The following is a 15,000-nucleotide window of genomic DNA, read 5'->3' on the forward strand; positions in this document are numbered from 1 at the left end:
GCCTGAATTGTGCAGGAGAGTTCGTGTGCAGCCTGATCCCTTCCCTCTCCCGAAAACATTCCACAGCTCAAGACTGCTTTATGGTGATCCGGGGAAGGGAAGCAGCATCTAGGGCTGGTAATAACCCCAGGGACACATAAATATTCCCCTAGCTGCGAGCACCAGGCAGCTCTGCAGGGAAATAACCCCCAGATCTCCAAAAGCCTGGGTGTAATGTGGGACAGGGCAAAGGGGCTGTGACCTCCATTGCCTGGCGCTGATCCCAGTCCCAGCCTCGGTGCAGGGTGGCACAAAGGCAGTTGTGTGTTTTGCCAGCTGCCCTTGTCCGTGTCCCCCCCGCCAGCCGTGGGGCTGTGTCTGCCGTCCCCTTGTCCCCCGGGGAGGATATGGCATTGCATTTCCACTTGCACCCCCTCCTCACCCTGCACAGGAGCCCCCGGAGATGGTGTTTTTTCCAGCCCAAGGTGCTGACGAGGCTGGGGGGAGCTCGGCCAAGCCGTGGCCGGTGTTTGGGCTCAGCCAGACCCACAGAAGCTCCCTGGTGCCCACCGGTGTCACGGTGAGCTGGAGCAGGGTTTGGGGTCTGCTTCGAGGAGCAGAGAGGTTCAGGGAGCCCACCAGCAGCGTGTCCCGGGGGCCCGGACCACACTCCCAGAGGTGTGACCAGCACTTTCCCTCTGTCCAGCACGCAGGTAAATGCTCCGTGCAGGGTGACCCAAAATGCAGACTCTGCAACAGAAATGTCCTTCTCTGGCACCATCCTGGGCTGAGAGTCCCCCTCGGTGCCAGCGGGCACAGAGAAACCCCTAAGGGCTGGCACAGCGAGAAGGTGAAGTGATGTGCCCAAGAGCACAGCGGGCAGTGGTGTCAGAGGAGGGAAAGATTCCCTGGGAGGGGTCCTACCCTCCTTCTCCGAAGGAGTCTGGCTGGGGGGACTCGTACAGGGTGGGCATGAGAGCGCAGATGCCGCTGGGCTCCGGGAAGGGAAGGGGTGACGGCGCTGCACCCAGCACAATGCAGGGGAGACATGGGAGGGTCTTTTCCCATCGGCACCTCCCCAGAGCCCCGGGAGAAGCCGGTGTCCCTTCTGGGTTCCTGCGGCTCGCTCTGGGCATTCCTTGCCTCCTTTCCCGGGTCCTGCCTCCTTCCCTGCCTGGCCACTGCCTGTGTCCCTCCCCGGGCATCCCCTGCATCTCTGCCTGGGCTGAGCGTCCTTCCCTCCGCGGGCGCTGCCTGCATCACTCCCGGGCATCCCTGCCTGCATCCCTGCCGGAGCTCTGCCTCCCTCCCTCCCTCTCTCCCTCCCTCCATCGCTCCCCAGGCGCTGCCCGCCTCCCGCGCGGGCATCCCCGCCATCCCACCGGGCGCTGGCTTCATCCCTGCCCGGGCAGCGCCTGCCCCCGCGCCGTGCCCCGGACGGGCTCCCCGCTCTCCGCCGCCACCCCCCGGTCTCTCCGCGCCGGGCGGGGGCCGGGCCGGGCCGGGGCTCTGCAGCGGGGCCGCCCGCCCCGCGCCGGGCTCGCCGCATGGCTCCTCCGCCCGCCGGGGCGCCGCCGGCCCGGGCCACCGCTGCAAGGTACGGGGCGTCCGCCGGGAACGGGGGGACCGGGGGGGCAAAGTTACGGCTGGGTAGAGCCGTGGGGGGGACAGGGATGTTGGGGGAATGGGGGGTCCCCAGCGAAAGTTGAGCGGCGGCGCTCCCCGCTCCCCTCCGCCCCGCCGGCACGAGGGGTGCGGGTGTCCCTCTCCGGTATCCCCCCCCCACCCGGTACCCCCAGCCCCAGCCCCCCACCGCGGCCGGGGGTGCTGCGCTGCCCGCCGCGGCCAGAGCATCCCCGGGAGGGTCGGGGCGGGATGCGGGATGTGCGGGATGTGGGATGCGGGGTGCGGGGTGCGGGATACTGCCGCCGCCCCCTCCCCGTGGGGGTCCGGGCTTGCTCCTCCGAGTGCCCCCGGCGTCGCGGGGTGCCCAAGGTCGCACCGAGGGCCGGAGCCCCCTTTCGGGAGCCCCCTGTGAGCCCCCGCCCGGCCCTGCAGCCCACTGAGCCCGGCCCGGTGCTGAGTGCCCGCGGCCCCCCGGCTGGTCCTGCTCCACCAGCCCACCGTGGGCTCCCCCGAGGGGTCCCCCCGCTGCGCCTCAGATTCCCACAGTGGCTGCTCATGGGGCTGGGGGCCTCCAGGTCGGCCTCAGATGTTTTGGGGTGCAAACTCACTTGCTGGGGCCCGTGAGTGGTCCCCGTGTGCCAGCACAGAGAGGAACAGGGGTTTTGGGGTGGCACAGTAAGGCTCAGCCTGTTCCCCACTTCCAGGGAGCCCTGCAGGCACTGGGTTTCCAGTTGTGTTGCTCCATCACCCTCCAGCCCCACCGAGGAGCTGGGGAAGGAGGAAGGGTTTGTGGGGACGGGGTTGTCCCTGCAGCAGAGATGCCCCCCGGGACTTGCAATGACAGTGCTGTCTGCTGGTGGAGAAAGGCCTCGGCAGGGTCGGGCGTGGGGGCTCCTGCACCTCCTGTTTCCCTGCATTTGGCACGGAAACACTCCTGCTACCAGGGCTGGGGGCAGCCAGCACCCCAGGGGACAGTCCCAGCAGCAGAGGGTAATTTGGGTTCCCAGTCCTGCTGCGAGGGGGGTGAGGATGGTGTGAGCCATGGCCCAGCTTGGGGGACTGCAGGAAGCACATCCACTCCAGCACCCAGCAGTGGGAACCTCTGTGCCCAGGCTCTCCCTGGGGCAAATAATCCCCATAGAAGGGGCCAAACAGGATGTTTGAACCAGACACTTTCTGCTGCTGCCCTGTGCTTTGGGCACGGTTTTCAGGGAAAATGGACCAGAGCATCACAAATTGGTCAAAACATCCACACTTTGGGATGAAGCACAAGCTGCTTCCTAGTGATGACAGCAAGCAAAAGTGGGACTCATCCCCTCACCCTTGCTGTTCCCATCACAGCTCCTGGTCGGGATCCCACTGCCAGCGGGTGTTTGGACTCCTCAGACTCAGCTCCCAAATTCCCATGTGTGGGTTATCACCCTGTGTCCCCCCACACGTGTGGCCCTGCCAGCAGCTTGTGGGCTCACCCCGTCAGCTGGCTCGGAAATTAGTTTCCATCAAGTTAATTGCCCAACTGCTCGAAGCCTGAAATTAAACGTTAAAGCTGTCGCTCGCAGGCGCAGAGCAACCTCCCCCCACCCCAGCAAAAGGCAATTCCAGCTGTCCAAGCAGAGGGAAGATGGATTCCCTGCCTTGGGGCAGCACTGGGAAGGAGCAGCCAGTGACAGTCCCCACGGTGCTATGGAACAAGTCCCCAGCACAGCCTGGGATCTGCTGCTGACAGGCTGAGCAAACCCTGAGCCACAGACAGACCCTTTCCTGGAGGTCTCCTTGCTCTGGTGCCGAAAGGGAGGAATGTGCCTGTGAGAACCTTCCTGCAATGAAGTTCACTCACATCCTGGCTCTCCTTGGCTGCGTGGGGTGGGAGGCTCCAAAGGAGACCCTGATGTCCTGCACTGTTGGGGTCGTTGTTCAACCCTGGGGCTCCCCGGTATAACCCTTTTCCACAGACTCCTGCTTGAAAAAATATCCCCTGAAGCAACAACAGTGTGACAGTGGGGTGTCTCTAGATCTGACCAGCTTCTCCTTGGCCTTGCAGTGACGGGCTGTCCCGGAGGGAAAATGCATCCTGAATGGGGCTGAGGCCCCCTGCACGGGAATATGCAGCCTCGGCACCACAGAGGCAGCACCAGGGCAGCGGCCGGCGCGCGGCGGAATGGTGGCAACGTTCAAGATCGCCGTGCTGGGAGCCCAGGGCGTGGGCAAGAGTGCCATAGTCCGGCAGTTCCTCTACAACGAGTTCAGCGAGGTCTGTGTGCCCACCACGGCCCGCCGCGTCTACCTGCCCGCCGTCGTCATGAACGGCCACGTCCACGACCTGCAGATCATGGACTTTCCCCCCATCACCGCCTTCCCTGTCAACACCCTGCAGGTAGGGGTGCTCCTGAGGGGACCTCCACCCTGGGGGGTCTCTGGTGACCTCCCTGGGGTTTCGCTGTGTAACTCCACGGGGTCCCGGTTCCCCCTCTTTGGGGGATGCTTCTCCCTCCCTGTCAGGGTTTGGTTGCTAAAAGCGAGAGATTGTGTCTTCATGGATACTGGCTGAGCAGGTCCAGGATAAAGTGCCTTTTAAACCTCGATGGCAGCAAATGCGAGATAGTGTTCCCACTCCAAGGAGCGTGGCTCTGGGATTGCCCACAGCCACATCCAGCTGAGTGGTGGATCCTGGAGCATTGGGATCCAGTTCCGTGGCTGTCAGAGAAAATGCCAGAGCATTCAGGTGGAAATCAGGGGTTTCTGGAGAGCCAGACCCCTGAGGTACCCACTCTGCCCTAGCCAGGCAGAGCAGGGCTGCTTGTCCCCTTCTGAGAGTGGCCATCACCCCCCAGCATTGCCTGGGCTCATTCCTGGAGCACTGAATCCACCAGCTCCTCCTCAGTCCCCCTGTGCTCTCAGGTGCTTCCAAAGGCAATGTGGGACTGGAAAGTGCTGACCAGTGCTGACCATTTCAGGGGGTAATGAGGGAAAAAGGGGATTTTAAGCTCATGCCATAGCCCCATCCCAGAGGCACAAGTTGTGTCACTGCTGTCGGGAAACAAGCTGGAGGTGCCCAACTGCGACTGCAGCCACGCTGGAGGGCAATGCCATCAGTGGGGCCACCTCAGTTAATTACAGTGTTCCTGTGCCCGACAGGGATGGGGTTACAGGGGCCTTGTATTGCTCCAAGAGTCCCTGTGCCATCGGGCAGGAGGTGAATCGAGTGCTCCAGGGGTGAGGAGCAGGTTTGATAATTAATCGGTGAGAGCAGGGAACGAAAGGTCAGCGCGAGAGACAGCCCCGAATAGCAAAGGGTAATTTATTGACACGGCAGCCGACGGTAACACACTCGATTAACTCCCTGCCTTGCTGCACTCCATGGAGGCGGCCAGTGGGAACAGATGGAGTTTTCCAGGGAGGAGAGGGTGCTCAGGAGGATGGCTCCGAGGGGAAAGAAGAGGACCATGGTGGAGGATACGGCTCTGCCTGCTGGGAAACATCGCTGGACTCTGCTCTGTGCCCAGGAAAAGCACCCCTGCAGTGATGTCCTGGGAGAGGAGCAGGAGCCAGTGGCTCTCCGACATCCTGCTCCAGCAGTGCAACCTTTCTGCAGCTCAAGCATCCCGGGAAGCCTGCACTGCATGAGGAAAACCATGCTGACACCACAGCGCCGGAGCAAGCTGCACCCTGGTGTGGTGAAATAGCTGCGATCAGTTAATCTCCCAGGTGTATCAGGACTCGGTGTAACCCGAGACGCTGCTGCTCCACCCGCCTGCGTCTCTGAGACTGAGGACCTCCCGAGCACCTCCTCCCCTCGGTGGACAGAGAGGGGCTGTGTCATTCTGCTCGCTCTGAGCTCCTTCCCGTGCTGCCGTCTGCAATGGAGACCAACCTGCACACCAAACCCCCTTTTTCCCAGTTCCCTTCAGTCCTAGATCTTCTCATTTTGCTTCATTCCAATTATAAACTCAGAAAGGGCTAATTCATGGTTCTGAAGGGGTTTGCTCAGGGAGAAGTGATGCCTTTCCTCCTTGGAGCATCTATCTCCTTTCCAGAAGCATTCAGGAGGGTTTGCAGTGCTGCCTTCACAGGCTGCCACTCCTGGTCCCACTGCTGGAATGAGAAAGTGGCTCGAAGTGGGGCAGATTTTCACTTACAGCACGGGAAAAAATCCTGTTATTCCCAGAAACCCAAAACTTTCACAACAGCATGTATTTTTTACAACTCCAAATTTTGGATTTGGAGAGGCCACCCCTGCCTCCCTCTGCACTGGCTCCTGATCTTTTTCACACAGACCTGGTTCCTGAGCAGCCACTGCTCCTCTCCTGTCCCCATGTCCCCTCCAAACAGACCTGCCATCACCCTCCCTCTCTGACCCACAGAGCTGCTGGTCCATCACCCTCAGACCCATGGGGATGGGGCTCAGCATTCTCCTCACCTGCCCTGCCCAAAGAGCAGGGTGCATCACTAATTGACAAACCTAATTAGGAGCTCTGCAGGATGAAGCTTTTACATCCAGAGCAGGGGGCTGCGTTCGACCCCACTCCCAGCTCACCACTGTGTGCTAGGCAGGCTGCAATCCTCGCTCAGGAGAGGAATTGGGGCTGACAAATCTTGTTACCTCTCCTCCGGATGAACAACGAGGGATAAGGGATCTCTGGAGGGGGGGAATGGCTGAAGGGTTGTGGGTGCAGACGCAGCTGTCGCAGGGACGGTCACAGAGCAGAGGTGAGATGGGTGCTGGGTGTCGGGGCTGGAGAGTGTTCAGTCCCCTTGCTGCCTGCTGGCAGCAGTGTGGGGCATCCCCTGGGCCCAGCAGCGGGGCTAAGCCAGGATTGATCCCTCTCTGCACCTTGCAGGAGTGGGCGGACGTGTGTTGCAGGGGGCTCCGGAGCGTCCATGCCTACATCCTGGTCTATGACATCTGTTGCTTTGACAGCTTCGAGTACATCAAAACCATCCGCCAGCAGATCCTGGAAACAAGGTAGGCACCACTTTGCTGGATGATGCATCCTGTCCTGCAGCTTTCAGCTGAGTGGTATGGCTGGTCCCAGTGCTCCCCTGCTCTTGGAGCTGGAGATGAGATATTCAACTGGGACAAGCCAGTTGACTGGGAGCCTAACAGCAAAATCAAAACTGGGACTGAGGGCAGGAGAAGGAGCAGGACCCTGGGCAGGTATCCCCTGTGGGTGAGGGCAGCCATTCCTGGGAGAGAAGCTGTGGGTGGCACGGTGGGTGGCTGTCCATGGAGAGGGACAAGAGGACAGGACAAGGGGAGGCACATCCCACTCAGCAAGCCAAAACCAAGAGCCAGTTTGGGATGGGTTGAGTTCTGTTGGGCCAGTCAGTCATCACACTCTGCCAGTCATCACACTGTGCCCCTGTTCCCTTCTGTCCCCCCTCACCTCCCGCCCTCCCCAGGGTCATCGGCACCTCGGAGACGCCCATCATCATTGTGGGCAACAAGCGGGACCTGCAGCGGGGCCGGGTGATCCCGCGCTGGAACGTCTCCAACCTGGTGAAGAAGACGTGGAAGTGCGGCTACATCGAGTGCTCGGCCAAGTACAACTGGCACATCCTGCTGCTCTTCAGCGAGCTCCTCAAGAGCGTGGGCTGCGCCCGCTGCAAGCACGTCCACACCACCATCCGCTTCCAGGGCGCCCTGCGCAGGAACCGCTGCACCATCATGTGAGCCCCCCCTGCCCCGACGGACCCCCCTTCCCCGGGGACCGCGGCTCCCCAGCGAGCACTGGAGTCTCTGCTCCCCGTGGGGGTGATGCTGCGGTGGGAGCTGTGCTGGAGGCACCTCAGGGTTGGCTTCCCACTGGCGCTGGCTCCCTGCGGTGACATTTGGGGACAGTGCACCCTGGGCAGGGTGATGTGGTGGCCAGCAGCAGGTTGGAGTGGGTGGCTGCGTGGAGGCAGTGATGGGTGAGGGAGATCCTTGACTAAACCCCCAGGCCCTCCCTGAGCCTCAGCTTGAGGCCAAAGCAGTCCCGGGGGGGTTGTACATGGCACCGGAGGGTGGAGAAGATGCTTCAGAGGGTGCCCAGATTTTGGCTGTCGGGTCCATCCCTGCCAGTTCCTGCTCTGGCAGCACAGGGGCAATGCTTGCTGCTGCCTGCCATCCCCTGCCCCTGGAAGGGAATGATCCAGCACCTCTATCCTGATGTGCTGGGAGTGGTTCCATCCCTGGGGCACAGGGAGACAGGAGTCCTGTTTTCCTCCCTGCAGAGCTGGAGTTTCTCCCCTTGGAGGACAGAACAGCCTCCAGCAAGAGGCCAGGTTACACGGGATCTCTTTTGGCTGAGTTGGGTCAGATTTCCTGGTGGAATTTCCAGATGAAAGCAAGAAAGGGGGGAAAAATAATAATAAAGCCCCCACCCTGCCCCTTACATCCCCAGGATGCCGGGAGCTGCCTCCCCAGGGCTCTCAGTCCTCCTCTGCCCCAGCCCAGCCCAGGAAGGCTCCTCCTCCCGGCCAGCCCGTCGAACACCAAATAATCTCGGAACGCTCCTTGCCGGGCAGGTCACCCCTCCGCTACCTCGCGTCCCGGGCTCAGCCAGCGGCCGGCTTTGCACGGCTTCCACCCAAGCCCCCGGTGTCTCCCGGGCGGGTGTCTCCTGTGCCGCCGCACCCACCGGCGGTGCCGAGAGCTCCCACCCGCGCCGGGTTTTCCCATGGTGATCCTGCCTCGATCCCGGCAAGACGCCGCCCTGGGAAGGCAGCCTCCGAAGCAATAGGGAGCTGGAGTTGCATTTGTGGTTGCATTCCTGTTTGTTTGTTTCTGTTTTTGTTTTCTTTTCTCTCTGCATATCCCTATCAGGGAAGTCAGCCTCTCTCATTTAGTTTTTTAATTATTTTTTTAATCTTTCAGCACGTTGTTTTTTTTTCCCCCAGACTTGCAGCTCACCTGCATCCTGTCCTGCAGGGCCAGGTGGCAAAGGGCAGCCCCTGTTAGGAAAAGGTGGTGAGGCAGTGAGGGGTGAGCAAGGGGCCGTGGTTTCTCCTTGGTTGCCCCCTGTGAGGCACGGGGAAATACCATCCTCACCTCCTGAGGCAGGATCTGTGGCTGGTCCATCCTCCAGCAGAACCATCTCCGTGATTCCTGGTGTAACAGGGAGGTGCAGGTGTTCAAGGTATTCAGTGCTGCTCCGGGCAGTAAAGCAGAAGGACACCAGTCCCTCTTCCCCCCAGCCAGGTGTCCATTGCCCAGCAGCATCACCATCCTCTTGGAAACACTTCCTATGAAAGGCAGGTCCAGCTGAGCTCCAACACGGTGCATCCCACCAGCTCACCCCTGCTCCAGGGCTGGGGGGGGGTCACCCTGCTCCCTCCCTGCTTGGGGAACCAAACCCCTTGATCCAAAAAGAAAAAAAAAAAAAAGAAAGAAGAAAATTAAGGGGAAAAAAAGAGACAAGGCAATGGGAGGACACAATTCCATCTCAGCCAGGAAGGGCAGTGGCACTTGTCACCATCCCTTGCCTTCATGGCAAACCCAGCTTCCCCATCCAACCTCATCCCGTCAGGATTTATGAACACGTGCAAGTCCACTTATCGACCTCTGGCTGGCTTTATCCCTCCAAATTGTCTGAGAAGGAAATTCCTTGGTAAATGCTAATAATAAAGCATTTATAAAGTGCTCCGACGTACACATATCAACGACTAAGCCAATACATTGTTTGTTATAACCCTGTAGCCTGCAGTTTATAGCACAATTAGTTACAGGTTTTTATAGCATCTCTTTAGTATTTTGAAAAAAAAAACCAAAAAAAAAGGTTATAAATATAATTGTTATATTCTATTGTACTTTATAGACAGAGGAAGTTATATTAGTAATAATAACTCTCACTGCTTCGTCAGCATTTCCCAGCTCCCAAGAAAATGAGGGCTACAAAGAGCCGCTTTCCCAAAAGCCCAGGAGGGGGTAGGTGGTGGTATCCTGGGTGGTGGCACCCCGGGTGCAGGCAAGGACTCTGAGGCAGGACGTGTCCAGGCACACAGGAATCGGAACGCTCAGGAGCACAGCAGCAGCGACAAGCACCTCATGCCTCACCCCTACTCACACCTGTAGTAAAAAGTGTTCCCACTTCCCCAACGCCACCCTGGTCCTGCTGAAAACAACCTGCTCCTGGGCCTGGGAGAGGCTGGGATGTCCCTGCCGCTGTCCCCAGGACAGTGCTGTGTTTCTGCCCCCGTGGGCGTGGAGGTGATGCCTGGGTTTGGCTCAGCCCCACCAAGGATGCTTCCCTCTCCTCCTTCTCCTCTTGCCCCGGTGAGCATCTCAGTTGCCTGGACTTGGCTTTCCTTTCCCTCCTGGACTTCTTGTTGGAGATTCCCAAGGTGTCTACACCGCCTATAACGCCCTGCACCCCCTTCTTTGAAATCGAATTAAAAATCAGGTCTGTCCCCCTTGTTCTGTACCCGCCTCAGGAGTATTTTTGCAAGCAGGTTTTGCATCCCCGGAGCCCCAGGGCTCACCTTTGCTGTCTCCGCAGGGGTGTGGGGGTGGCTTTGTCCCCTCTTGGAAGATGGGGATCCCTGGCCCCCGTGGGGCTCCTGGAGGGACATTCTTTGTGCCCACAGGGAGCAGACTGGCAGCCGTGACTCCCCCATCAGGATTATCCTCTCTCCCTCCTCACCCACACAAAAAAAAAAGTGTGGAAACAGAAGAGCTTTGGTCCATCTCTATTGCACAAACAGCATTGCTGGGTCAGACTCGGGGTGTGGCCCCATGACCCTCAGGGACAGCCACCACCATGACCCCTCTGGTTCTCCCACCTTCACCCACAAGAAAGCTCGTGGGGGTCAGCAAGGGGCCCTTCCAGTGACCCCCCAACCCGAGTGACTCACTCATTCAGGCTCTTGGAGCTGTGAGACATAAGGCTCATTAGTCCCATGGTACAGACGGGGAAGTCTGAGGTTTGAGATGTTTTACACCTTTGGATGCCAGGGGTGGGGTGTCCCTGCTTTAGTGGGGGTTACACCCCTCTTCCCTGCAGAAAGCATCCCACGCTCTCAATTCGGGGCTGGATTTTTCCACCCAAACCAGCACAAAAGCGCCTGTTTATCCAAAGAGTTACCAGTACAAAAAAAAATCCACAGGGAAGGAGGGCGTGTAGCTCCGAAGAGCGAGGCGGGAGGACTCCCGGGCTGCCTGGGAGTAACCCTATCACGCCGCCCATGCCAACCTCGGGCACTGCAGCTCCAGCTTCAGCACCACTCCCGTTTTTGGAGTGAGGGGTCCGTCCCCACCGGCACTCGGGGAGGGCTCAGACCCAGGACTCCTCATCATCCTCGGTCAGCCAGGCGCTGCAGTCGGCCGGGGAGGGCTTGGCCGGGGGGCGTGTGCTGCCGGGCGGGGGGGGTCTGGGCGGCCCCGGGGGGCGATGCTGGCCCCGGCGGGCAGGTGGGCGATGCCCCAGCGGGGTGGGGATGCGCGAGGGGCGCTTGCCTGGCCTGTGGTCCCGCCGGGGACGCACCTTGGGCCGCAGCTTCAGCTTGTAGATGGAGGGCACACGCTCAGGCTTCTTCAGACACCGCCGGGGCTTGGGGACGTTGTTGGCCCTCACTCCTTGTGGAGTCTGGGACCCCACTCCCGGCCCCTCTGCTTCCCCCCTGGCTGGGAGGGTGGGGGGCTGTGGGGCAGCTCGTGGCGGTATTTTGGGGACCTGTCTCCCCAGCCCCACAGGGCACAGGGGTTGCTGCCTGCGGGAGAGCTCCTCCACCACCCTGTCATAGCCGGGGGGCTGTTTGTGCCCCCAGCACCCCCGAGGACCCTTGCTCCCATCACCAGGGCCACAGGCTCCCCTCAGTTCATCCTCTGGCACCCCAGGTCCCTCAGCACCCCCAGCCCTTGGGTTCAGGGCTGGGTGGCACTGCTGTGTCCCCTGGGGACCACCTCCAGCAGCACAGACTTTGCACCCCTCTGCAAACTGGGCCAGAGGGGTGGGGGGCCGGGAGGTGGCCAGGCTGGCTTTGATGGGGGTTTTAACGCTGCTGTTCTGTTTTGGGGGCTGGCTGGAGGAATTTCGGGGTGAGGGGGATTGGCCCCGGCTCAGGGCTCCCCGTCTCCCTTCCCGTGGGCTTTTCTGTCTCTGTGAATCTCCCTGGGCACCTCGGTGTGAGGAGGGGCCACAGCCCTTGAAGGGGCTGGGGGCACGGGGTGTCACTGTGGCGGGTACCCCTGTTTCCTGTGGCCTGGCAGCCACCACAGGTGATTCTCCTCCTTGCTGGGTGCTTCTTGGACGTGCTGGTGTCACCCGTGGGCTGGGTGCTGTGGACCTGCCCCGTGCCAGTGCCACGGGGGTTTTCCCTGGGGTGCTCCCATGTGGTGCCTTAGGGACCCCCACACCGTTTGGCAAGGTCAGCCGGGAAGGGGTGGGTGCCCGGCCCGTCACCCCGTGGCCAGGGGAGCTGGGTCGAGCAGGAGCCCTGGATGGTGGTGGCTGCCTCCCCGGAGGGGCAGCCAGTGGCTCCCGCATCCTGCAAGGAGAGAGAGAGCGGAGAGGAGCCGGAGAGCTGCTGCATCCCCCCACCCAGCCTGGTGTGGGCACATTCAGAAGGGAGGGGGGAAACAAAATTCAAGGATGTGAGGAAAAACTGCTCTGAAACCAGGCGGTTTGGGGCACGAACCATCTCTGCACCACTTACCTGCTGGAAGGGACCCTCCGGGGCTGTGCTGGCTCCCGGCGAGGGCTGGCACCCTGTGGGTGACCCGAGCTCTGTGGTGAGGGGGTGGCAGGGGACTGGGGGCGAGGAGGGACACGGGACCCCCAGGTGACGGGGGGCAGGGGGCTCTGGGAGCGGCTGACCAGCAGCGTGGGATGGGGACCACGGGCGGCCGCCTTCGAGGCCGGGCACAGCCAGACCTCGTGCTGCACTTGCTGCTGCGGGCTCCTGGTTTTACAGGTTTGTTTGTGAGCTGCGGGAGAAAACGGAGAGGGGTTCGGCATCCCTGTCCCCTGCACCCACCCTCGAGTGCAGCCCCCCAGCCATCGCTCAGCATCCAGCCCCCGAGGATGCTGGCAGAAAGCTGCGCTCCCGGCGAAGGGGCTTTTGGGGTCTGGCTGCATCTGAAAGTCTCCCATGACCTCTAGTGGCCACCGAAGCCAAAGAGAGTCCCCGAAACCAGATATTCCCCGGCAAAACAACGAGGCACGGCTGTACAAAAGCCTCCTGCTTTCAGGAGCCTCCTGCTCCTGAAAACGGCCACAGATGCATCAAGACCCACGGCAGACACCCTTCCGCCCCTACTCAGCCACGGGGTTTGGGGACACGGGGACTCACAGAGGGAGGTGCAGCGACACGGGTCGTGCTTGTCCAGGTAGTGCTCCAGGGTGTCCCAGCCGCCCCCGACCCGCACCATGACGTGCTCCCGCAGGATCTGCACGGGATGCCGTGTGCCGTGAGGCTCGGGGAGGCGCTTGGGATGGGACACCCTCCACGTTTTAATCAGCCTGGGGGTGACACGCTCAGCTGGGCTTGGAGAGCAGTGGGCTTGCCCTAAGTGCCACCAGGTCTCCCAAGGGACAGCTTCATTCCCGGCTCAGCTCCTGCTGCCATTCCAACAGGTACCTTTCATCACCCCAAGGAGAATGGGGACCATTTTGAAAAAACCCTCTCCTTCGTCATGTCCTGAGTTGTTTGGCCAGGCTTAGGGATGAATCCAGGCAGGGACAGAGCTTCCCAGTATTCCTATTACTGGGTAAGACCTGGCTCTGGCTTGGTGAGGGACAGCCTGTTTTGCCCTGTACACATGGATGGTTACACTGACAGCAAACACTGACAGCAGGGCTGAGCTTCCCTGCTGCCCCGCTTTGGGAATGATGGTCAAAACACCCACATGGCCCCATTTGGGGGATGGATTATGGAAGAGGCATCGAGGCAGCAGAGAAGGATTCCTTGTGCCTGTGCCCCAAAAGCACAGGGAGCAGCAGACTCACCCGGACGAAGATGAGGGTGTCGGAGTCGCCCACGCGGTATTTCCCTTCGGATATCTTGATCATGGGGAACTGGACAGGGCAGGTGCAGCGGCTCACCAGGTGCTGGACCTGCAGGCAGCAGGAATGGGTCCTGGAATGGCCATCCCCATCCACCTCCATCCCCATCCCCATCCCCATCCATCCCCATCCATCCCCATGCTCATCCCCATCCCATGCCCCTCCGCACCATCTGGTCGAGGTTGTTGAGGTCCCGTGGTTTCCTGGGGGGCCGGGGCAGGGGGGTGTTTGTGGGGGGCAGGTCCAGCTCCTGGCGAAGCTCCTCCTCGATCTCCTCCTCCATCTGCACCAGGGTCGGGGCGCGCATGCCGAAGCGGGAGGCGCGACGTGCCAGCTCCAGCAGGCACAGCACGAAGTTCTTCTCGTTCTTCCTCAGCACCAGGTCCTCCGTCTCAAACATCAGCACATCTGGGGCAGGGCAGGGCTGGGCTGAGCCAGGGCTGGCACGTGGGGATGGGGACAAAGGGGACGGGGGCACAGATGGAGTCAAAACCCGCCCAAAGGGGTGCTATTCACTGGAGCCATCCCGCTGGGAATATGGTTGGGTTCAACAAGAGCTGGGATAAATTAAAGGATTTAAGATTTTCTTGGGCTTCTACGGCTGTTTCATGGTATTGCAAAGCCACGAAACTCACGTCTGGGTGCCTTGAGGGTGTGTCACTCTGTGCCATTCCCCTTCCTGGGCAGCCACTGGTGGTAGGACAGGCTGACAGACCCTTTGCTGAGCCAGGATTTCTCCTGCTCTCCTTACAGCTGGGATCATGCCATGCCTGGCAGGGACACACTGGGCCATACACCCTTTCCTTTTCCACTCCTCCAGTGCATATTTGCACCCAAGCAAACACACTGGGTGTGTGCCAGCACCTTGCAAAGCTGCTGCCAAGCCTGGAGGAGCTTGTGCAAGGAATGCCAGCTCAGGGATGCATGCACAGGGTGCTGCCCCATGCTGGGGTGGCACTGATTTTGAGGGACACATGGGAAAACACCCGGGCTGATGTCAGAAGCACCTGGAGGGGATTGCACACACAGACACAGGGCAACGGGAGCCTGGCATCTTACCTTTGATATCCATCTCCTTCCTGCACCACTGGATGAAGTTGGAGACGTTGTCTCTGGCCTGGAAGGTGCCCGGCTGTGCTGTGAGGTTGCAGGTGACACCGGCAGTGGGCAGGCGGAGGTGACGGGCCACGTCGGGGTAGGTGCGGGCGAACTCCCCGGCCACCTGGGTGACGTTGTTGGCGTGGGAGCAGAGCACAGCCCCCGTTTCCAGCACCTCCACAAAGGTGCCCACCCCAATGTCCAGGTCATACAGCTCCTTCAGCCACTCCGCCAGGTCCTCCTTCATGGCGTACAGGTACTGCTGGCTGGTCGGGTAGGGACGGATGCTCCGCACCAGGCCCGGAGTCCCCCACAT

General features: G+C 60.8%; 2 protein-coding genes across 5 annotated transcripts; one reads left to right on the plus strand and one right to left on the minus strand.

Annotated features, from left to right (window-relative positions):
- Positions 1-492: 492 nt before the first annotated feature.
- On the plus strand, positions 493-14,250 carry RASL10B (RAS like family 10 member B). 4 transcript variants are annotated; one of them, XR_003535516.1, is made up of 5 exons: positions 1,535-1,576; positions 3,647-3,979; positions 6,444-6,568; positions 7,006-8,905; positions 14,238-14,250. XR_003535516.1 is itself a non-coding variant. In XM_027691106.1 (4 exons), exons 2-4 carry the CDS (start codon positions 3,764-3,766, stop codon positions 7,274-7,276), a joined length of 612 nt encoding a protein of 203 aa, XP_027546907.1. In that variant the 5' UTR covers positions 493-692; positions 3,647-3,763; the 3' UTR covers positions 7,277-10,003. The 4 variants fall into 4 exon arrangements, 3 of the variants coding, with proteins under 3 accessions (XP_027546907.1, XP_027546908.1, XP_027546906.1); XM_027691106.1 differs by lacking the exons at positions 1,535-1,576; positions 14,238-14,250 and adding an exon at positions 493-692 and having other exon boundaries at positions 7,006-10,003; XM_027691107.1 differs by lacking the exons at positions 1,535-1,576; positions 14,238-14,250 and adding an exon at positions 757-829 and having other exon boundaries at positions 7,006-10,003.
- Positions 10,127-15,000, minus strand: GAS2L2 (growth arrest specific 2 like 2). Its single transcript, XM_027691214.1, has 6 exons — positions 14,646-15,000; positions 13,756-13,994; positions 13,530-13,637; positions 12,874-12,970; positions 12,238-12,508; positions 10,127-12,036 (listed from the first exon to the last, which is right to left on the minus strand). Exons 1-6 carry the CDS (start codon positions 14,998-15,000, stop codon positions 10,857-10,859), a joined length of 2,250 nt encoding a protein of 749 aa, XP_027547015.1. The 3' UTR covers positions 10,127-10,856.

Source organism: Neopelma chrysocephalum, unplaced genomic scaffold, assembly GCF_003984885.1.
Source record: "Neopelma chrysocephalum unplaced genomic scaffold, ASM398488v2 Primary Assembly neopelma1_82, whole genome shotgun sequence".
Classification (NCBI taxonomy): Eukaryota; Metazoa; Chordata; class Aves; order Passeriformes; family Pipridae; genus Neopelma; species Neopelma chrysocephalum.